This window comes from Stegodyphus dumicola, chromosome 9 (assembly GCF_044657685.1).
Source record: "Stegodyphus dumicola isolate Sdum_Otavi_A_Nest chromosome 9, ASM4465768v1".
NCBI lineage: Eukaryota > Metazoa > Arthropoda > Arachnida > Araneae > Eresidae > Stegodyphus > Stegodyphus dumicola.
This window is the reverse complement of record NC_140776.1, coordinates 95,811,202-95,834,198: the sequence shown is the minus strand read 5'-3', so window position 1 is coordinate 95,834,198 and position 22,997 is coordinate 95,811,202. Positions and strand designations below refer to the sequence as shown.

The 22,997-nt window shown below is 35.1% G+C and overlaps 1 protein-coding gene across 1 annotated transcript in view; it reads right to left on the bottom strand.

Moving 5' to 3' along the window:
* LOC146995423 (uncharacterized) overlaps positions 1-21,205 on the bottom strand; it is a 31,626-nt gene extending 10,421 nt beyond the window's left edge. The window contains exon 1 of the mRNA XM_085823792.1: positions 20,152-21,205. Coding sequence (XP_085679918.1) covers positions 20,152-21,047 — 896 coding nt within the window. The 5' untranslated portion in view covers positions 21,048-21,205. The remainder of the gene's footprint in view (positions 1-20,151) is intronic.
* Between the last annotated feature and the right edge of the window lie 1,792 nt (positions 21,206-22,997).

Here is a 22,997-nt window from a genome sequence, read left to right as displayed (position 1 = left end):
ATGGATGGACGCTCTAAGCATCAAGTATTTACGCTGCTGCGTAGCTACGTCGTAGTGGTTGTCGCGTTTGCTTACTAGAACTTTACTTCCACGAACGTCCTCTGGCGAAAGAGACTAAAATTAGTCAGTTGAACGGCTGACGCGTCTACCAGATGTATAACGATAGACCGTCTCCGTATAAATTATGCTTGTAATCATTATAACTTGTAAATATTTTGTAGATATCTTTCATACGAATTAAAATTTCTTAAAAAGTTTATAGCTGTGTTTAGCAGTGAATCGAAGTTCATTACAGAGACGGATACCGACAAGAAGGAAAGGCAAGCAGTTCAGGGCAGCCCTATTTAGAAGGTAAGTGAACTTTCACTTATCTATTTACTGATAAAAAAATTTTAATAGTAAAAGTTGATAAAATTTTTTAACATGGCGCCCGAACAGGGACTGCCAGTAACTGCTGTTTTCCTAACTATTGAAACTGTCTAAATTGATATCAGTTATATAGATAATGCATAAGCATAAACAATTAGTGAATTGCTGATAGTTGTTGAATTATTGAATATTAAACAATGACGGAATTCATCGATACATTGAAAAAGAAACGCGGCCACATAAGGGCTGCCGTTACAAAATTAATTGGCCGAATTGAAACTGAATTACCAAAAACAGAAGTGAATGCAGAGGAATAAGAAATTTCCTTAGAACTCTTAAATGAAAAATCGAACGAGTTAAAACAAATAGAATCCGATATAGAAAAATTAATAGACATAAAGGATCTAGACCAGGAATTAAACGGTGTTGACGAATATCGTGAAAGGATAACTACATTTAAATACAACGCTAAGAAAATTGAAAGAAATTAATATAGAACAACAAAAATTGAGTGTGTTACGAAGCACTGAACAGTTAAGTGGAAGTATTATAGAAAACGTTAAAATCGAAAATCATAATGTGAAGCTTCCTAAACTTACGATTCCGAAGTTTTATGGCGAGAGCTGCGAATGGCTGACATTTTGGAACACTTTTTCATCAGCCATACACAAAAATAAAACGCTTGACTCTATAAGCAAATTTAATTATTTGAAATCCTTTTTGGGAGGCACTGCTTATAACACCATTGACGGTTTCGATTTAACCGAAGAAAATTACGAAACTTCAGTTAAACTCCTCACAGAAAGATTTGGAAATAAGGATGTACTGATAAACGCCCATATAGATAAATTACTGAAAATAAGACCTCTAAAAGATTCTAATGACATTCAAAATTTCCGTAAGTTATTCAATTATATACAGAAACATATTCGATGTCTTGAATCATTAAATATGACCTCAGAAACATATGGAGCTTTATTAACGCCTATTTTGCTTAAAACATTGTCCGCAGATTTGGTTTTGGAATATAATAAAACAGTTCGAAAATCAAATTACGATTTGAATCACCTAGTGGAATTTCTTTCTGAACAGTTAGTTGCGCGGGAACGTACATTCCAGACGGTCCAGCCAAAGGCGGCGCCGCAAAAGCATAACAAACTGAGTGAAACCAGACCTATTGCGAAACACACAGCTGCAGAGTTGACGAACGCAAGTTTGCGGGGGGGGACAAACACCATGTGTTTTCTGCGAATCTTCTGATCACGAGTCTGTAACGTGTAAACAAGCATCTTTATGGTCTACTGAGAAAAAAGGGAGAAATGCAAAGCGAAAGGAATCTGTTATCGCTGTTTACACCCACGGCATCTTAGTTTTAATTGCACTTCTAGAATAAGGTGTGAATTATGTAAACAACGACATGCCACTATAATTTGTTTTAAAAACGAAAACAGAGAAATTAAGGAAGAACAAATTGAAAATAAGGCCTTAACGAATAATTCATCCTATGAAAGTGTAATCTTGCAAACTTTAATTGTCAATGTTTACGGAGATGGTGAAAGGAATTTTATACGAATAATTCTGGATACCGGAAGTAGCAGATCATATATCAGCACATTTCTTGCGGAGAAATTAAAACTAAAATCTTTAGGTCAGGAAAGTGTGACTCATGGGCTTTTTGGAGGGATAGAAAAAAGGGAAAATCACAACAAGTATCTGATTAAGTTGAATAATCCAGAAACAGGATTCACATGCGAAATGGAAGTTTTGAGCCAAAAAACCATATGCTCACATATTCCAAAAGTGGAGGATAGGGACTGCATAAAGAAACTAAGAGGTTACAAAATTTTTCCCAGTGATGTAACTAATGAGAATTCTTGTTTATTTGAAAAACACCCTAACGAAATACACGTGCTTGTAGGAGCAGATTATGTCGGAAAACTCTTTACAGGGGAAATAAAACACGTAACGGAGAGTTTAGTAGTGATGAATACACACCTTGGTTGGACTATGTTAGGGAGACCGAAGGTAAAGGGAAAGAATTTTAATGAAGTTCTTTTATCACTACACATTAGTGACAGAAAAATTTGTGACTTGTGGTCTCTTGATTCTATCGGAATAACTGAACCAGCTCTTTCGCAAACAAAACAAGAAATAGAAAAGGCTACAGAAAATTATTTTATCCGTACTTTAGAAAGAGACGACGCTGGAAGGTATCAGGTATCACTTCCATGGCTTCAAATTCATCCCGAGTTGCCAGATAATAGAATCCTTGCAGAAAAGCGTCTGAAGTCTTACGTGAAAACCCTTCAGACAAAGAATTCCTTAGAAGCCTACGAAACTGTTTTAAAGGATTTATTAGAAGAGGGAATAATTGAAACTATCGATATTTCGGAGGCAGAAAAGATCAAAGGGCATTATCTGCCACATAGAGCAGTGTTTCGGGAAAATTCGACTACCAAAATTCGACCAGTGTTCGACGCATCTGCAAAGGAGAAAAATTCGGTATCTCTGAACGACTGCCTGGAAAAGGGTCCTAATTATCTTGAATTGATCCCCAAAATTTTGACAAAATTTCGAGAGGGGAAGTATAGAGTAATTTCGGATATAAAAAGAGCATTTCTTCAGATAGGTGTGAATCCAGCGGATCGAGATTTTCTCCGATTCCTATGGTGGGAGAAAGGACAGCCTGAAAAACTGACTATATATCGGCACCGAAGGGTTGTATTCGGCGTAAACGCCAGCCCCTTTTTACTCGCTGCCACGATTAACTACCATTTGGAAAATGTACCAAAACAACATCAGGAAATAGCTTCAAAGCTAAAGAAAGCCATGTATGTGGATAACTGCGTAGCGAGCGTGGAATCAATTGAAGAATTAAACTCATTTATCAAAGGATCTAGAGAAATAATGGCTACTGCAAAATTTAACCTAAGAGGTTGGAAACATAATAGACTTAAATGAAACTTCAATTTTAAACTTTCTGATAAAGATTATGAAGATGTTGTGTCAGTATTGGGATTGAAATGGGACTTGTTTGACTATACTTTGTCTTGTCACGTAAAATATGAAGAAAACCCTGTATTGAGCAAAAGATCTGTTCTTTCCGAATTGAGTAAAATCTTTGACCCAATTGGGTTTACTAGTCCAGTTACTCTCATGCCTAAATTGATTTTGCAAGAGTGCTGGAAACAGAAAATTAACTGGGATACTAATCTGCCGAATGATCTAGCAAGGAAATTTTTCACATGCTCATCTCAGTTAAAATATTTGAAAGACATCAAAATTCCTAGATTGCTTCCCAAAATAGACGAAAGTACCACTCTGCATGTATTTTCAGACGCAAGCAAGGACGCGTATGCGACCTGCGTTTTTCTTAGACACAGCGGTGAGAGTGGAGTCACTTATCAATTGATACAATCTAAAGCGAGAGTTGCTCCCCTAAAAGCACTCACCATACCTCGACTAGAGATACTCGCTTGCACTATTGGAGCCAGACTCTCTCATACAATAAGAGAATACTTGAAACTAAAAAAGGTTCCAGTTTTTTACTGGACGGATTCCAAAAATGCTCTCTTTTGGATAAAACACAAAGAAAATTGGTCCACTTTTGTAGCCAATCGAGTAAATGAGATTCGAAAATTGAGTAAACCAGATCACTGGCATCACATTCCCGGAAAGTTTAATCCTTCGGATTTGCGGCCCACCAGCGGCCGAGCGGTAAAGTCGCTGAACACTGGTAGTTCGGTCCGAGGTTCGAATCCCGCGAACGGGCTGGCTGCATGGGTGTTTTCGTGGTTTTCCTTATGTGTAACGTGTATACGAGCCAGTTTCCCTTAGAAAGTCCTCCACGAAAGGCACCCCTCCCCTTAGGCAGATAGCCCCAGTGTGCTTTGCCATAATTAAATACACCAACACCAACCTTCGGATTTGCAATCACGCGGTTGCTCTGCAAAAGAATTGAAGAAATCCGAATGGTGGAAAGGACCAGATTGGATTTATCGACCTCCAGAAGAGTGGCCTATTGCAGATGGAGAACATCCTGACTTCGATATAGTAAATGGAGAGAGAAAACGAACCGTGGTTTCAGCCAGCAATAACACGAATACAGATAAATTTAACCTTTTTGACAATATTTCAAAATTCGAAAAGATCATAAAGGTCGTATCTTGGATCTTTAGATTCATTAAAAATGCTACAACACCACCATATGAAAGAACTCATGGGAGAATTTCAGTCGAGGAACTAAAAGGAGCTGAAACAGTGGTTTTCCGACTCATCCAACGAGAATCTTTCGAAGGATTGAAAGATAAAAGAATACGTGCTCTAGAACCTATCATGGACTCCAATGGCCTTATAAAAGTGAAAACACGTATCTTTCAGAGAGACGATGATGCTGACTTTCGTTACCCCGTGTTACTTCCCTCAGAACATCCATTAGTATTAAAACTCATCAAATCTGAACATGAAAGGCTAAGTCACGCTGGAGTACAATTCGCTATGTGCGCTTTGCGTGAAAAATATTGGATCATAAAGAGTAGGAAGACCGTACGCAAGGTTATCCAAAACTGTGTACGATGTCGAAGGTTCGACTCTGATTCATATAAGACTCCTCAAGCGCCACTACCTGAAGACAGAATAAGAGATGCTTTAATTTTTGAGATTATTGGTGTTGATCTGACGGGTCCCTTAATTTTAAAAGGAGGCCAAAAAACATGGATCGTCATTTTTACTTGCGCAATATATAGAGCAGTTCACTTAGAGCTAGTCTCATCTCTATCAACCGAAAGTTTCCTGCACGCGTTCAAGCGATTCATCGCTCGAAGGGGTAGACCTGTCACTGTATACTCCGACAATGGAACCAATTTTGTTGGATCAAATAATTTGTTTAAGACCATAGATTGGAATTCTATCTCAGAAAATGCAACAGTTAAGAAAATTGAATGGAAATTTATTCCCCCTTCCTCGCCATGGTGGGGAGGGTGGTGGGAAAGATTAATTGGAGTACTAAAGAGAATTCTTCGAAAGGTACTAGGAAAATCTTCTCTGAACTACGAAGAATTGTTGACAATCATTTGTGACTGCGAGAGCATTATGAACAACCGTCCTCTCACGTATTTGTCAGAAGACGTAAAGGATTTAAGAGCTCTCACCCCAGCAATGTTTCTAACAGAAATTCCAGAGACTGGAGTTCCTGAATTAGATCTTTTGGATTCTAAATCCATCAATAAAAGATACCTTTACAGAGCCAAATTGAGAAAAGATTTACGTAAAAGATTTCGATCAGAATATTTAGGGCAATTAAAACAAAGCTCAAAATTCATCCGCGAACCATCTTCTGTGAACGTTGGTGATCTTGTAATTGTGGCCCTTAGCTAGAATCGTGGAAATTTTTCCATCCCACGACGGATACATTAGATTAGTGAAATTGAAAACTGCACAAGGGGAGATTATAAGACCTACTAAGAACCTCATACCTCTTGAACTCAACTTTACACCTGAGTCGGATATGCAAGTGAGGTACAGAACTCGACGTATGACGAAATCTCAAGAGACTTGAACTACAGGTCAGTTGAGGTCCATCCTCTGTTGATACTGGACCTCCAGGTGGGAGTGTCGCGTTTGCTTACTAGAACTTTACTTCCACGAACGCCCTCTGGCGAAAGAGACTAAAAGTAGTCAGTTGAACGGCTGACGCGTCTAACAGATGTATAACAATAGACCGTTTCCGTATAAATTATGCTTGTAATCATTATAACTTGTGAATATTTTGTAGATATCTTTCATACGAATTAAAATTTCTTAAAAAGTTTATAGCTGTGTTTCGCAGTGAATCGAAGTTCATTACAGAGACGGATACCGACAAGAAGGAAAGGCAAGCAGTTCAGGGCAGCCCTATTTAGAAGGTAAGTGAACTTTCACTTATCTATTTACTGATCAAAAAATTTTAATAGTAAAAAGTTGATAAAATTTTTTAACAATGGTCTTACATTCAGTACTTCCAAAATTGTGTTAATATTACATATATAGATTTTGTAAAACTTACAATTTTTTTTATTAACAAACTATGATTTGAATGCGAGCGGTAGCAACACTTTTCGAAATAAAGCATTTTTATCTCCAAAGCGCGAGACTGTTGCCACTCCGAAAAATGAGTACAGAAATTAGTGTTTTCCAGAGTTTTTAATTAATAACTCGGCTGATTAAAGTCGTACGAAGATGGGAATAGTCGAAATGGGTTACCCCGAATTTTTGGGATCGTGAATAATGTATTTAAAGCTTGGCAATACTATTTTAATTTCATTGTAAAACTTAGGAGTTTTTTATTTACAAACTCTACGATTTGAAAGCGAGCAGTCGCAACGCTTCTCGAAATAAAGTAGATTTTTATCTCCAGCGCTGCAAGAAAATAAGAGCGAAAATTAGTGTTTTCAAAGTGTTTAATTAATATCCGATTTTAGCTCTCTCTCTCTCTTTTTTTTTTTTTTTTTTTTTTAAATGCGAAAGTCAACCTTTTCCAGGACCTAGAATTGTAGAAATTTTAGTGACGATAGCTATAGCAGTGACTAAGTTAATCGCGAACACACATAGAGACATTCTTCTTTATATATATATAAAATTGTAGAAAAATTTTGTAAAGAGAATCATTTAATCATTTGTTGCCATTAACTATTATAAATTATTTTCCTCCTTTTAATTGATTAATTTATAAGTTTTAAATAAAAACTTATTTTATATATACGTAAATATATTTTTTGAAAACAGTCGTAATATTACGGCTATTCTCTCTTCAGACACAGAAGTATAGTTATTCGTAATCACTGAACCATTTTTAAAATTCGTAAGAAGTTACATAAACGATATTAAATTTTATGCTAACTTGCATACTCACCAGGTTTGTTTTAGCACCAGAAGTGCTATTAATCTCGAACTTCAATTTTTTGTCCGTATCACTTTTCAAAACAAAAAGATTGCTACACCAAATGTTATCGCCAGATACTACTTTTAAATAAATAGTACAGCGAATATTATAAATAGCATGCAAATAGTAAATATTCTATCGGAAATTGCAAAAAAAGTGACGTTTAATAAATAAAGTTAAAACGATAAAAAGTTAGTTTATATAAAAATAAAAATTTGTGCAAGTCATCTTACACTGGTCTGTAAAAATTAAGCAACAGGTGTTTTTTTTTTTTTTTTTTTTTTTTTTTTTTTTTTTTTTTTTTTGCCATAACTCTACAAGAAATCATCTGAGAGACATGAAATTCAGAAATGAGAGACAGCATTTTGTATTTAAACAATCACGAAAGCATAGCTGCGCAAAAATTAATACAATGCATTCAGTACGGAATCAATCAAAAAAGGTTTTATTGAATTCATAGTATCGTTAACACATGATTGCCTGTACAAGAGGAAGAACAACAAGCAAATGTTCCTTAGTATGGGATATGCCTTCCCCTTATTATAGGGGTCTTCAACCCGTGGCCCGCTGAAGATATTTTAATGGCCCCACATATGAATTTGAAGAAAAATTGAAGAATTTTAAGAACTTTTGATTTCAAGAAAAATTGCCTTGTCAGCTTTTTGTCGTAAAAAAACTTTTCTTCTCTTATTCTTGATATTTAAAACGTTTTACTTGATATGCCTGATGTTATTTGAGATAAAACTTTCTGAAAATGACGAATTTTTCAAAAATTTCCCTTTACCTAACGCAATGTGTGTTCCACCTGAACATCAATTAGAATTTATAGATTTACAGTGTGACTCTGCAGTAATATGCAAGTTTCTAGAAAATCCTACATTAATAAATTTTTATTCGAAGTACGTGATCGAAGACAAGTATCAGGAATCCGTAAACATGCGCTCCTCATGCCTTCTATCTTTGGCAGTACCCTACATATGTGAACAGCCTTTTTGTAAACTGAAAATCCTAAAATCAAAAACAAGAACACGGCGACAGACAGACATCTAGAGGAAACTTTACAAATTACAATAACACAGATTAAACCGGATACTGAAGCTATAATCAAGCAAAAACAACGTCAAATTTCAAGTTAATGTAACTGCCATCTTCCGCCAGTAATGCAAGTTTTTTTTTCTTTTTTTTTATTGCAAATGCATTTTGTAACATGGTTCTGTACAATCATCTTTATACTTTTATTTTCATAGTTAAAAAAAGTTTTAAAACATTTTAATTCGATTTCCATTTGACGTTTTGGAAACAATGTATATATATAAATATACATACAAATCTGTAACACTATCTCTTCGCTTAGAATCAATTGTAGTCTTGCAAAACAAACCTCCCTTTTTTAGATAAATTTTCTGACTATACTATTTTTTTTGACAGACTTGTGGCCGCACATCTTTGGGAATTTAACTAATGTGGCCCTTGGCCGCGAAAGGTTGAAGATCCTTACCTTATTGCAATGGTTGTTTCGCATCGTCACTCCATACTCAGCACCAGATTGTCCAACAGATTTTGAGGTACGAGTGCCCATTTCTCAATCAGCATATATTTCAATTGTTGGGTGTTCCCCCGAGAATGTAATCGTGCCACAAGGTGTCTCCCCAAAGCGTTTCACACATGTTCTATGGGATTTAAATCAGGAGAGTACGCTGTCCAATCCATTCGAGTGATATCTTCAGCTTCCAGTATCTTTTGAATAGCAGGAATTCGATATGGCCCTGCATTGTCATCCATAAAAACGAAACTTGCTTCAGTGGCACCAAGGAACAGACGCACATGGGGAAGGATCACCTCCTGACAACAGAGATTTCCGGTTACAGAACCTCTGTCGAAAACATGAAGCTCTGTCCTCCCGATCAACATAATGTCTCCCCAGACAAGAACTCCAGGACCACCGTAAAGGTTTCTTTCCATGATGTTACTCGGATGAAACCGTGTCCCGACCTCTCTCCAAATTAACTGGCATTGAGAATCGCTTGCGGCACTAATACGACTCTTATCCGCAAAGAGGACAGGACTTCATTGATGAGATGTCTAGTTTTTGTGCTCCTTCCAACACTCTAAACGGCGGCGCCGATGACCCGAATTTCAAAGGAATGCAGCGTTCAGGAAGGCGGGCGAACAGGGCACCATTGTAAAAACCTCTGCACACAGTAAACCGTGATACTTGTCGCTTCGTTGCTGTACACAGTTACTGAGCTGTGGCACTTGCTGACTGGTTTCGGGCTCATTTCGCCTGCAGGACGATATATCGGTCATCCACAGCAGTTCTTTTCCTGGGACGGCCACCCATTAACCTTTCTAACAGCTGTACCTATGGTTTGGAAGGCTTTCCAAACGATACTTTTGTTCGTTCTAAACTCTTCAGTTATACTGGTCACACTACGCCCCTCCTCCAGCTTTCCGATCATTCTTCCACGTGTGAAATCATCCAGGTGATTTCTTCTAGTCATATTTCACGTAAAAACGCACTTGCAGCGAATGTCTCTAATTGCGTCTATGTCCTTCCTTTTATTGTAGCTTGAGCTAGCCTTGAGCTGAGTGCGCCGACCACACGCATTTTGCATACGCTCACGTCGCCTGTGATGTTTTGTTCCTGATATTTGCATACGCATGACCTTTCTACTGAATTGCTTATTCATTGCACTGATCGCAAGAACCCCCTTTTTGCAATTTCATTGCTATTTGATCAAAATTTACAGTGTTGCTTGGAAACCGTGGACACCGTGTACTTGGAAAACTGAATGTTGATATTATGAACTGAGAAAAGACTGAAAAAAATTAATGGGAACATTTAACACAATCTGAATTCTTAACATATGCTGCTTTTAAATATTTTGCTGCTGAATTTTGTGCGGTGTTAAGTGTGAAGAAAATGATGTATAATAATAAATAAAGGTAAAAAATCCAAGAAAAATTGTTCAGGTCATTTTAAGAAAATTGAACACTATTATGGTGAACTGAAAAAATAAAAAAGTGTATAGCCCACTAATTGTGAATTTTAATGATTCTGCTGTGGAATTTCACGTGGAGTAAATGTGAAAAAAAACTATGATTAATAACAATGTTAAAAAGACAAAAAAAGTTGTATTAGCGCAGGAGTGAATCCAAGAGCAGATTGGTAAAATGAGAGATTATCGAGAGCATAAAATATCTTCCATCATCTTATTAAAAAAATAACAAACCCAATAGTGCGACGTTAAAATTGGAATCCTTTCGCTTCTTTTTTTCGGGCGGGGGGTGAAGGGGAGGCAGGATATTATTTATTTTGCTAAAACAGCAAACGTGAGCTCTACACTTATCTGTTTGGCTTCAGAGGTACTAATTGATAACAGTAACACCACCAAGAATACGGCTAAGGATAAGCAGAAATATGAGCTATAAAAACATTATTCTTGACATATCCTCCATAACAATTTCACATGGGATTAAAAGCAGAGATCCTGTGGTCACAAAATCAACATCTCTGCGCGTCCTTTCTATTTTGCGAAACATTTTGATCGAGACACTCGCTAATACGCTTGATAATGATGCCTGCGATATTAAGCCAGACAACCGTCTCGTTGTAAAGGTTAGATATTGTTCACCTGTTTGCTATTTCAGTACCGCATTTACAGAAGTTTTTACTTTAGCTTTCAGCTATAACGCTTTATCGTTACTAACACTAAAATTATACATTTATAATATACATAGATATGTAATTATATGTGAAAAGATAATATATGAAACTTAATTGGAATCGCTTCAGCGATACGCTTTGCACCATTTTGCGTCACTATGCAACATATTCCGTCACTTTTACTGCAGTTTCTCTGCACTCCGAAAGCTTGGGCTCAATCACTGCTCAGGATTAAAGCAGACTTTCCAGGCCACCAGTGGGCCGAGGTGGTAAAGTCGTTACACTGGGAAGGGGGTAGTTCCGACATGGGTTCTATTCCACATGAACGGGCTGGCTGCATGGGCGTTTTTGTGGGTTTTTCTCCATGTGTAAGCTGTATACGAGCCAATTACCCACAGAAAGTCCTCTACGAAGGCATCCCTTCCCTTCGGTAGATAGCTCTAGCGTGCTAATAAACCAAGCCTTTCCGGCTTCAATACGACCGCAATTAGCACGCATCAGTTTTTCTTGTCTGCTGTTGCTTGAATAAACCATGTCTCTCGCTTCTATTACCTAAAATATTCGCCTTCTCTTTCTATTATCTAAAATGTTAACTGCGAATGTAGAAATTAAGGGTGTGTTTAGCATGTTTAGTGTGGTATCAATTTAAACAAAAATGCATTCCTGAAGAATATTTTCTGTTCAAAATCAAAATGATGTTTTAATGATCAAGCCAGCAGTGATTTTCCTCCAGTCACACACATAGTTTTCCCCGATCGTGACTAAAGAGCGACTTGGTTTCCTGTGCCGGTAAAACTACATCGCACACATTTTGTAAACATGACTATTCACGGAAATTTGTTTTTGAACTAGAATTTCGCTTTTTCGTTCATCCCACTGTTTAATAAATATGTTTATGGTTACTATATCTCAATCGTATGTCTCATGATATAACGTGTCTGTAATTCGGTAGTATAATATAGTGCAAATATAAATACAGGTTTCAAACGCTGTTCGTTTAGTTTTCTTGTTTGGTGCATCCTCCTTTTCTTACTATCGTGCAGTTTCTTTCTTCTTGAGCTTCTTGCGAAATTTTTCAATACGCGAGACTACGGCGGAGCACCCAATTCTATCCTCCAGTTTCCGTCAATGCATTTTCTCTTTCCAATACGACATAAGTCATTAGCATTGCCTGAAAGGTAACACGTGCTCATCTTTGTTATTTAGTATACTCCTTAGTTGACCACCTTTATTTCAGTGCAGTTTACTTAGTTATCAATTACACAGTTTGTTACGAATTTTAAAATATTTCGTAGAATTTTTACGATTAATTCCTGCGTATGGTATAACTGATATCATTTACTTCCTATTAGCCTTTTGATGTACAGAACATGTCTGCAAAGTTACAGTATTAATTTATTTTTAAAATTCCAGCAAATGCACGACATGAATAATAGCTTACGCTATTAGGAATCGTCCCTGGATTAAAATAATTTCTATCTTTTTCGAGTTAATTATAGGTCGGTTAGATTAACTGAAAATGGCAAAGCTCACAAAAGCTGCCTGGCTATGAAGTAAGGATGTCTTCCCGGAAGACCTAAGGAAAACGAGCTCGTATTTTCGTCACGCATAGGTAAACTACGAAAAGCAACTACAAAACCAGTATGTCTTACAGCATTTTCATCCCACAAAGAAAAATTGCGAAAACATCCATGTAGCCAGCCAGACCAGCATATGAACGCGGGTCAAATTATACCATTGTTCAAAGGTTTTACAGCTAGGTCGCTCGTAAGCCTTGATAAAAAAATGCAATGTTATTCGTTTTCTTTATTACAAAAGTTGAAACCAATACGATTAAATTACATAAAGAAGACTTTTTTTTTGTCTTATAACTGAAATTACATACATAAATTTTATCTGTAAAAGTATATTGAAATATTTCATGAAAGAATAACCTGGAAAAACGTTTTTCTTAGTATTTACAAGAAAGGTTTATTTTTTCGTCATAATATTAATGAGGCAAACCGTGGTCTTAAAAAAGTTTACTACATATTTGCGTTTCTTATTCTATTCTACTAAGTTCAATTAAATTTTCTTCAGTAGAAAAGGGATTTCATACAGGTTGCATCTCCTCTCAGTCATATTATGCATTATTAACTGCTAAGCTTTGGACCCAATTCAGAAGAGGACCCGCTGCAAGCGTCTCTTCCCCCCTCTTTTCCTACCATCATCTCTCAAAAAGATTTCAGCTCGCCATGTATTTTGCGTGCCCCTAGATGGACAGACACTATATGCTAAGAAACAGCCATGCCTTCACCGGGATTCGAACACGAACAATTCGGTGCACTAACCACTTTTTCCTCCGGAAGACCAACGGGGTTCATACAGCATTCTGCTTATTGCAGTCAGATTGCTGCGTAGGTTCTTTTTAATGATCTTATTTGCTTAGTTCGGCAGTACTATGTTAGCTGGCGGAATTATCAATTATCTCATTACTGACCTCGATACAATAATGGTTTAATAATGTTATCATCGTATCTACAAAATTATCTTATGCAGGGAATGGAAAATACTTATTCCGTATTTAACTCTACAGAATTTTCATATTTCGATTGCTTTCGATGCTGATAACTGTACTGACATTAGCATGCGCGAAGAAATTGTAATATACTGTTTACGCAATCCAGTTCATGCAAAAACAGAGAAAATAACAGCCATTTTTAATGATAAGAAGTTCTTTTATCAGAATTATTCTACTGATTTTATTGAAGATTGAGCAGTTGCTATGGAAATTAGTTGCTATCCAGTTGACGCAAGAATTTTCGGAATGGTGAAAGTTATTTCACTAATCTACAGTAAATTTATAGTCTATTTCACTAAATTTGCTTACAGACTATGTTTATACTTCTCAGATTTTTTATCATGGAACTCACCTGCATACAGTTGCAATGGAATGGTGGCAGTGAAAAATTAAGACTGACAATTTCACTTTTTATTCAATATAGGAAACGATCACACGAATCCTTCTGCTTCTCTTCTTTAATAAAAAATATATAAAATTTTTAAAATAAGAAAAATAATAAAAAAAAAATACCAACATTTTTACACCCCTTTTTAAATAAAAAATATTATCTATTGTTGACGACTCCTGTACAATTGAAATAAAAAATAATTAAAAAAATTTCGCTGTTCTAAGGACTTGTAATCCATGTTATATCAAATTTCCATTACGATCATTAGACAATTTTAATGCAGACAATGTATCTAAAAGACGGTAAGACAGAATTCTGTTTGTTAGCAACAACTAAAAGAACATTTCCAATAACGAAAATGAAAAGTTATAAAATAAGAAATCAACTGGGATGCTGCTTGAAAAATCACTTTTTACAAAGGAGAAACTAGATTATTAATTAGCAATAGATTTTGTTATTTCTTAAGACTTAATTTAACAAAAATCTGCTAAAATAATGAGTGAACATTTACAGAGCTGTTTCATAAATAGATAAATATAATAAAGTGGGATGGATAATTTAACTTTTTCTACTCCTCGAGAATACGTTATTTTAGCACTTTTTCCCACCAATCTATTTATAGGATTTTAGAAATTAATTACGATATTCGTTGTATAAAGTAACATTTATTGTGAAATGTTAAGAAATCCAAATAATATAATTCTTTGAATAATGAATTAACAGCTGGTTCAGCATCGTTTTTCTATAACACCGTTAGGCAAATGAAAGATTTATTCATGGATGATTAGCAATAATTGTGTCGGCTGTCGTTTTATCAGAAATAAACATAACTCGTCTCCGAAATGTTAAAAAACAAAAGAACACAAGTCTTAGATGAAATAGTATACAGAACAACAAAATAAAATATTAAACAAGTACTTAGAAGATGTAAATAAATAGGTATAAACTACGCGATTCACTTACACGTTACGCGATTCACTTAAAATTGTGTATCGGTCTTTAGTGGATCGCGAACTAATTTTGGAAATTCCTCATCTAAGATTATATACAGTACATTATCAGTAATCGCCACCTCCAACAACTAGCAGCCGATATTTAGAGAATTAGAATTGTCCCAATTCTATATAAAAATCCTGATAAATCGGGTGCGAATTTCCCGATTAACTAGTTTGTCGGCAAACTGGGTCCTAAAAGGAATTGTTTACATGGGAAGCTTAGAAAAATTTTCGTTAACATCAACGTATAGCAAAAGCATTCAATAAAAATTTAAAAAACAAAAATCAAGTGGTAACAACAGTAATACGAGAGGATATAATATTAGGGAGCTTTATTTAATCAACACAAATTTGTGATTTGTTGTCAATAATCCAGAATATGTAAACATTATATAGTAAAACAGCAAATCGTTTGTAACTAAACAGTTTTTTTTTTAACTTAATTTAGCTGACTCTTGATGCCTGTCGGTATCTACAGTCAAGAGTTTGCCATCGATTTTAAAACTGCTTTCTGAGAAGGTATACAGCTTAATGTTGATGACAATATAACGTGGTGAAGCAATTTTTTTTTTCTACCAATTAATTGGAATTTTAGAATTTTTTCCCCGTATCTTTGTTCGTTAAAGGAACTAAAAATCGCAGAATTTTACTGTTTGCACCATCCGAAAAAGAAGCTTAAATGAAACTTACATGAAAATTTAATGTAATTTGTAATTAATTGAAAATTCGCTCAATTGTTTTCGACTATTTGTTAGGTTAGCTTGACTAAGGCAAAGCAACTCGAAGGCTATCTGCCTGAGGAAAACGATGCTTGCGTGGAGGATTTTTTTATGGGAAACTGATACATATCCACGTTTAACATGACGAAAACCAATCTTGTAGCCAACCCGTTCGCTGGGATTTGAATCCAGATCGAACTACCTTCACTCAGGGGATTTATCGCTCGGCTGCTAGTGGGCCTTTTTCGACCATTTAACGTAACATAATTATTTTTAAGATCATAGCTTATAATTTGAAAATGCAATTCAATTGATCGATTACTTGGCCACCCATTTTGTTACTGTCCGTAATATAAAAATCATAGACGATTCTTTTATACACAGAATTATTTTACCCCTTGTTCCCGTAACTGTGATGATTTATTTTTCTTCCTTTAAATAACTGATTATTTTACGAGATTTAACAGCTTAGTTAATGAATTTTTCTCACGTTTACTTAAAGAATTTAACAACGACATTGTTCAAGTTCTCTTGTTATTAATTGCTTTTTTAATACCATTCGTAATTAAATTCCTCCATTTTTAACGATGCTCATTCTTCCGTTATTTACAACTGTGAGTTACCCGTCTAAGTCGTTTCCGATGTCTCGGTACATAGGAAACAGATTTTGTAGCTCTTCAGCGTAGACTCTCAAAAGGGAGCGAAATTAGTTCCACACAGTTTCAAAACCGTGACCGCCTAGCCTACATTGCTTTATGCGACGAAGGACAGGGGACTGGATACTTTGAGAGCGAAATTTGTGTTTGCTTTCGAGGGGCGCTGTGTGATCACCGAGGCAAGCGGCAGCACGATCGCTGCGCTCCGTAAAAAAGTGAAAATTTTTCCTTTCCTCTTGGTGATTATCAATTAAATTTCTTTGAAAAATGTTTATTTTTCCCCTACAAAACCTATATCATTCCAATGAATTTCGGCTCCGATGTTGACGAGAATAAAACAGCGGACAATGTAAGGATATACTCCAAAAGCCTGGAATTTTAAGATAAGTACTTTTCTTTCATCTAAACTAAATCAAATTTCTATAAATAAGTGCCTTTAAATCAATAAATCTTAATTTTTCATTAGTTTAAAGTATTAAAAAATACTTGAAATTGCCATTGCTTGTGGCTTCCTTTGTGTATCAACTCGAAACACACACCGGCGTTATCAGTTCACGTCTGTCAACACTTACAAAGCCCTTAAGGAATCTCAAGAGAGGGAAAATTTGGGGATGAGGGGGATAATTTGGGCATCGCGCTATTTCCCTCTCGGATCTTCTGGATTCTCTTTTCTTTCTAGATCGCTTGAATATAGTTTCGCCTTTAAATAATATTATACCTCACCGATTTTTTCTCATACTGTTCTTTGCTATCTGTTAAATGTCCATATGTAAGGGATGGTTTATTCTTCACCGCCTTAAATGAATTTTTAGAACTATGAGCTTATATAAATAACAGTGTGCCTCATTGTGTTATATTAACATTATTTAACTAGTAATAAATTATGATAGTAAAATAATTAATCTTGTAATAAATTATGATAGTTAAATTAATAAATACTGTTTAATTTGTGTTTTTAATACATATACTCAGTAATTTACACACATAAATATATATATATATATATATATATATATATATATTTTATTTTATTTATTTATTTATTTTTTGGGGTGTATGCGGTTGTGGTCTTGTATTGTATATGGTTCTATGTTTGTTAGTCTGCTGCTGCTTTTTGAAAAATGTATGAAAATGTTGAGAATGAAAGTAGCATAAGTTACTTTGGTTAAATTAATATATACTTTTGTTTGATGACCTTTGTTGATATCTCAGGATGCAAGCGTACATATTACTTTATATTCCATGCTAAATACCTTGATACGAAGCATTTTAACACCGTCAATATTTGTTTTTTCTCCAGTAACACATCTATTCACCATTACCAAACACACTCACTACACAAACACACCTGTGAGACACTATTTATTGTAAATGAAAACAGTTTCTTCTCCTTTTAACTACACTCATGGACACAATCGTATTTTAGGATATTTTCTACTTCTTTTCCTTTTCTTTCTATAGCCCCCCCTTTTTTTTTTCTTTTTTCCTCTATTATTTTTGGGCCATTTATTTTAAATTTTATTTTGTCCCATCTTTTCTTCCTGGCCTTTTGAACTCGTACAAGATGTACGAAGTTACTTTTTACTCTTCTCAAATACGAAATTGCCCCTCTTTCTATATACCTTTCCTTCGCACCTATGCTTGATTTTTCGCCCATCGGTGCAGAAAGACTTAGCGGGTGCAAAACAAGACATCTGTCTACTTTGTCTGTCTGTCTGTCCACAGGATTTCGGGCAACTTTTAGCGGATGAAAACACCAATGTAATGGAAGCAGCCGGATGTTATGCCGTCAAGTTCGCTCCAGTTCAGGTTGGGTAGATTTCCCGTACAGCGACATTAAATTTTTTGGTGTAGGGAGCAAGGTAAATGATGTATGCTCTCACTAGGATTCGAAACATAAACCTTCCAAAGGTTTACTAAACGTTCTAAACACCAGGTTAGCACATACGGGGAAATGTTATAATTCTCTATAAAGGTTAAACAATACGTACAAAAATCCTAAAAAATGGGAGAAATAAGAAACCCGGATTTATGTGATTATCACCACTTACTCAAAAGATTATTATTTCACTAATCTACCGCATGAATGGTTTCAAATATAAATTTTGTCGTTTACGAAGGTACTTTCCAATCCACTTATTTGGGGGGGGATTGTTATTTTGAACAGCACAGCACCCAATGGCTATTTGCTGAAGGGAAGGGTTACATTCGTGAAGGACTTTCTAAGGGGAAACCGTCTCGTATTCATGTTACGCATGGCAAAAATTACGAAAACAAACCATATAGCAGCCCGTTCTTTCTTATTGGACCCACATAAAAAACTTCCAGTATTCAGCGGTCTTAACCGCTCGGTCACTATTTGGGCCATTTGGGGGATGGGAGATAATCAGCTTTCTTTGCTTATTAAACACAAAGATAATTCGAACCTTCGTTTCGAAAAAAGTATAGGAAAGAAAAGACGCACTTGAATATACCTTGGAATATGACATTACTAACTGTAGTGAGCTAGGAGAGAAAAATCAGCAATTGATATGTATAATATGCATCGCATTTACGATTGCAGTTAAAGATGCATGAACATGTAACGTTTTCAGTCTATGCAAACAAAAAATTACAAATTTTAGAATCTGTCTTTCAGAGAGTTTACGCAGGACGTTCCAAATACTTCGTAAAAGAACACAAGAAGCCAAGCCATATTTTGTAAAAGAACACTTTTTGTAAAACAATTAAGACCAAATTAAAAATCAAGTTTTTTCATTGCAGGAAAAAATTCCCAATTTCAGTTTGCAAATAAAAATAGAAGTAAAATTAGACCAAAAATTTTCATAGAAAATATTTCAAAATTAAAGCATCTAGTAGAAAAGGATTAAAAAAACTATAGTCAAACACAGCTTAGAAAAAATATCTAAGAATCATAAATAATCTAAAAACAGGTCTCGACAATCTATGACCCGCGGGTCCCCGAGCGACTCCGTATCAAATTTCAGATTACACACTTGAAAATAACATTTTTGTTAGATTACAAATTTGCAGTAACGGATATGCATTTTTATTTTGTAATATAATTTGATGACGAAATCGATGTCTGGCAACGCCGAACGAAAGATTTAAAAGGGGAAGAGGGCTTTGCTAATTTGTTTTCATTTGTTTCAACTGATAAATGCGAACAAATGTTTTACACATGACATTTAAATAAGAGGAGCAGCATAATTACCGAAACTTCATGTGCTTGTATTAGTCTCGGGAGGATTAACTATAGGCCAGACTTTGCGAAATGGACGTCACAAGTACCGCATCAGAGGAGCTGTTGATACCGATTAGAAAAAAATAAAACTCGTTCTGTTTAGCTTTTATAATAATTAAAAATTTAATTTACATTTACAGTTTAAAGCGTACTGCAGTTATTTTCTCAACAGAATTTATCTTATTCACCAAGAAAGACTGTATGTTCTAAAATGAAAATACCACTGAACCGAAACGTCTTACATTTTGGTTGATTAAAAAAAAAAAAAAAAAAAAAAAAAGTTGCCAACGCCTGGTCTAGAATAATGATAAAAATTCTGAAGTTTTAAATGTTAAACAAATTTAGTAGTGCCATACAAAATTCAAATGAACTATGATCAGCTTATTCACTTTATGGACATACATGAATAAATAAATGATTATAATAAGCATAACCACTGAAATTTTGAAAACATATGAACCTCTGAAAAATACAACAGGTAAAAAAAGTCAACAAAAGTAAACAAGATATTTGAAACCTTTGCATTTCATGTAACATTTCCGCAATTAAAAAAATTCACGAAAAACTATTTCACACACAAGATTTAATTTAAGAAAGCTAATATAAGGAAAAAAAAAGAAATACTGCTCACCTCAGCAAACCTTTTATTGCCTCCAAGCTATACTTGGTATTCCTGCTTTCTCCTTTAGGATTCGGGATTAAATCTATTAATTTCGGATATTGCTTGAGAATAGTTTTCATGGTTCTCTTATCAGCCATGAATTCTGCAAAAGCCTCTCCATTAGAAGAGGATACTTCGATGCTTACAGTACAATTCTTTGAAGTCTTAGATGATGCTGTATTTGAAATTCTCTTTGTAGAAGAACTTTCGCTTTCAACACTTTCTTTTACAACTGTTTTTTCTTTTTGCACGTTAACATGTTTTTCTTTTTGCACGTTAACGTGTTTTTCTTTTTGCACGCAGGCATTGCTGAGTTTATTGCTGTGATAGGTTTTGCGCAACAAAATTTTCTCACGATGGCCATTCCTTTGATATCTATGTAGAGGATATTTATGATGTTCTATTGATGTACCACTTTCCCTTGAAAAGGAAGATAAACTTAATGATCTCCCTTGAGCGCTAGTGTACGTATTTTTAATGTTGCTAATTTTCGAGGATTCATCATTTAATGCAGTTAGCTTAGGAATAGAACAAGCCTGCATAAGAAACTCTCTCGTTCTAGACGTGTGAGAACCAATATTTGATGGCTTTTCGGAACTTCCAACACCATCTCCCAAGTCTTTTTTCGAAGATCGATGAACTGGTACATTTAATTTTACCTCTACGAATTCGACATCATCGTCTTTGGACCACAATCCAAGACAGCTAGTAGAAACTACCTGAGTTTTCTTAGGACGCAGTATTTGGCACGATTTTTCAGTCTCCTCGTTGTTCCACTCCAAAGGCAATTTGCGGCGAATTTTATTATTTTTATTGTTAGCAAGGCGATCGTACTTACACAGAACATCCAAAATGACATCACCCATTTGTAATTCCCTCTGTTTTGCTTCAGTACGTCAACCCACGCGAAGCAAAAATAATTAAACCGTGTACTTTTTAACGATCCCTGACAGACTTCATTCCCGCAACTACAACCTACCCAACAACAACCGCGAACTGAAACAAAAGGAAAAATATTTAAGGGTGACGTCACAGCACGTGATATCAGTCCTATCCACAGCTGCGCAGTAGAAAATTCACGGAACACTTTTGTGTGTGTCACAGTTGCGATAAGTTTATATATTTGTTTCAGTTTACTTTGTCTGCTCGTCATGTGATCGTCGTGTCCTCCCTTACTTCCTTTCCTCGCAAAATAACACTGCTGCTATCAGCAGAGCAAGAGGGCGTTGCGAAACCACCAAGGTTAAAGGCCTAATTTCATAAACGTCTCGCTTGACGACGAAACATTTCGAGCGATTTCAATTAAGTGTAACTTCAAAATACTTAACCGTATTTTGAAGTTACACTTAATTAAAATGTGCATGAGTAAGTTCAGTTTTAGTGAAGGTACACTTATTATTTTTAAACATTGTTAAGTATTAAATTCACTTCCTTAAAGCAAAATTTTGTTTCTTCTCTTAAGTATTCCATACTTCTTCTTTATCAAGCATTTTGATATCTGTGAAGAATTAATAACAAACATGCACATGTTTTGAAATCCAGATGTAGCTTGAATTCACTATGGATACTTTTGTAAAAAATTGCTTTAATGGGCATGCGAACTTATTAAGCTTTTTTTTAAGTAGAACCGTCCTTTGAACAACGCCAAGGACAAAATGAGTTTCAAATAAAATAAGAAAATTTTCGGATTTTAAGTTCTTCAACGCAGTTCATGAAATCTATAAAAACAGAACAAAAAGGAGTCTTTAAATGCAATATTAATGATACACAACAGAAAAAGACACATGTGCTATTAATATATTTAAATTTCGGCATAACATAATAAAAATGGAGAATAGTTAACTAAGATCGAAAAAAATATAAAGACACGTACATTACTTACAAAATACGCTAGAGTATAAATTATGTACATTAATAGAAATCGATCATATCAGTAACTTCCGATATTCAAGAAAATTTCTAGAAATTTACTCTCATTTGAATATCTAGTAGCATTTCTTCTGTGGAAATCGGTAATTATTCCCTATACTTCGTTTTAAATAATTTTTTCGTTTCTTTTTATTAGACGTTAGAAGACGTTTTCTAGAATGAGGAGTTAAAGTTTGTGAATTCTAAGAATTCCTTTTCACTTCATTATGCAAATTTGAATAGCAAAAAATTTACTACGAAGTTAAAAGAATTCGTAACTGTAATTGAGCGTTTAGATCAATGATCGACAATGTTTTGCTCTTAAAAAGCTGCTACCCGAGAAGGGAGGAGAATTTCAAGATATTTTTAGCTTGATTGCTAAATTAAGATTTTGAGATCCGATCCGTAGCTTACTTAGGAAGTTTAGATTTGTAATTACAGACTATTAAAGGACTCCATTTTACTGCCAAATCAAAGAGACTGGTACATTTTTTCATATTATTTTAATTTTTCCCTCACAAATGATGAGGCAGAATAACTTTGGCTAGACATCAGTGTTCGAGTCCAACATTTGGTTAAGCTAGCTGTAATAACTCCACAAATAGCTTTCAGGTAACATTGGAAGCATGAAAGTTGAATTTAAGAGATCTAAGAATTAAAGTTAATCTTTTTTAAGGCTTACAAATAACTTGGGATTAGATCAAACAGTTTGAGCCCATCAAGAGATTTAGGTCGAATCCTACTATTCAGTGATCTTATCTGCTCGACAACTGGCGGTCAAATTTGACCGATACAGATTAACCCTTTAAAGATATGATACTTAAGAAAATGAATGCTAGAAATTTTATTCGATGGGATACAGCTCGGTACTTCTCTGTTGTATAGCAGGATGAACTGGAATGTTGTAA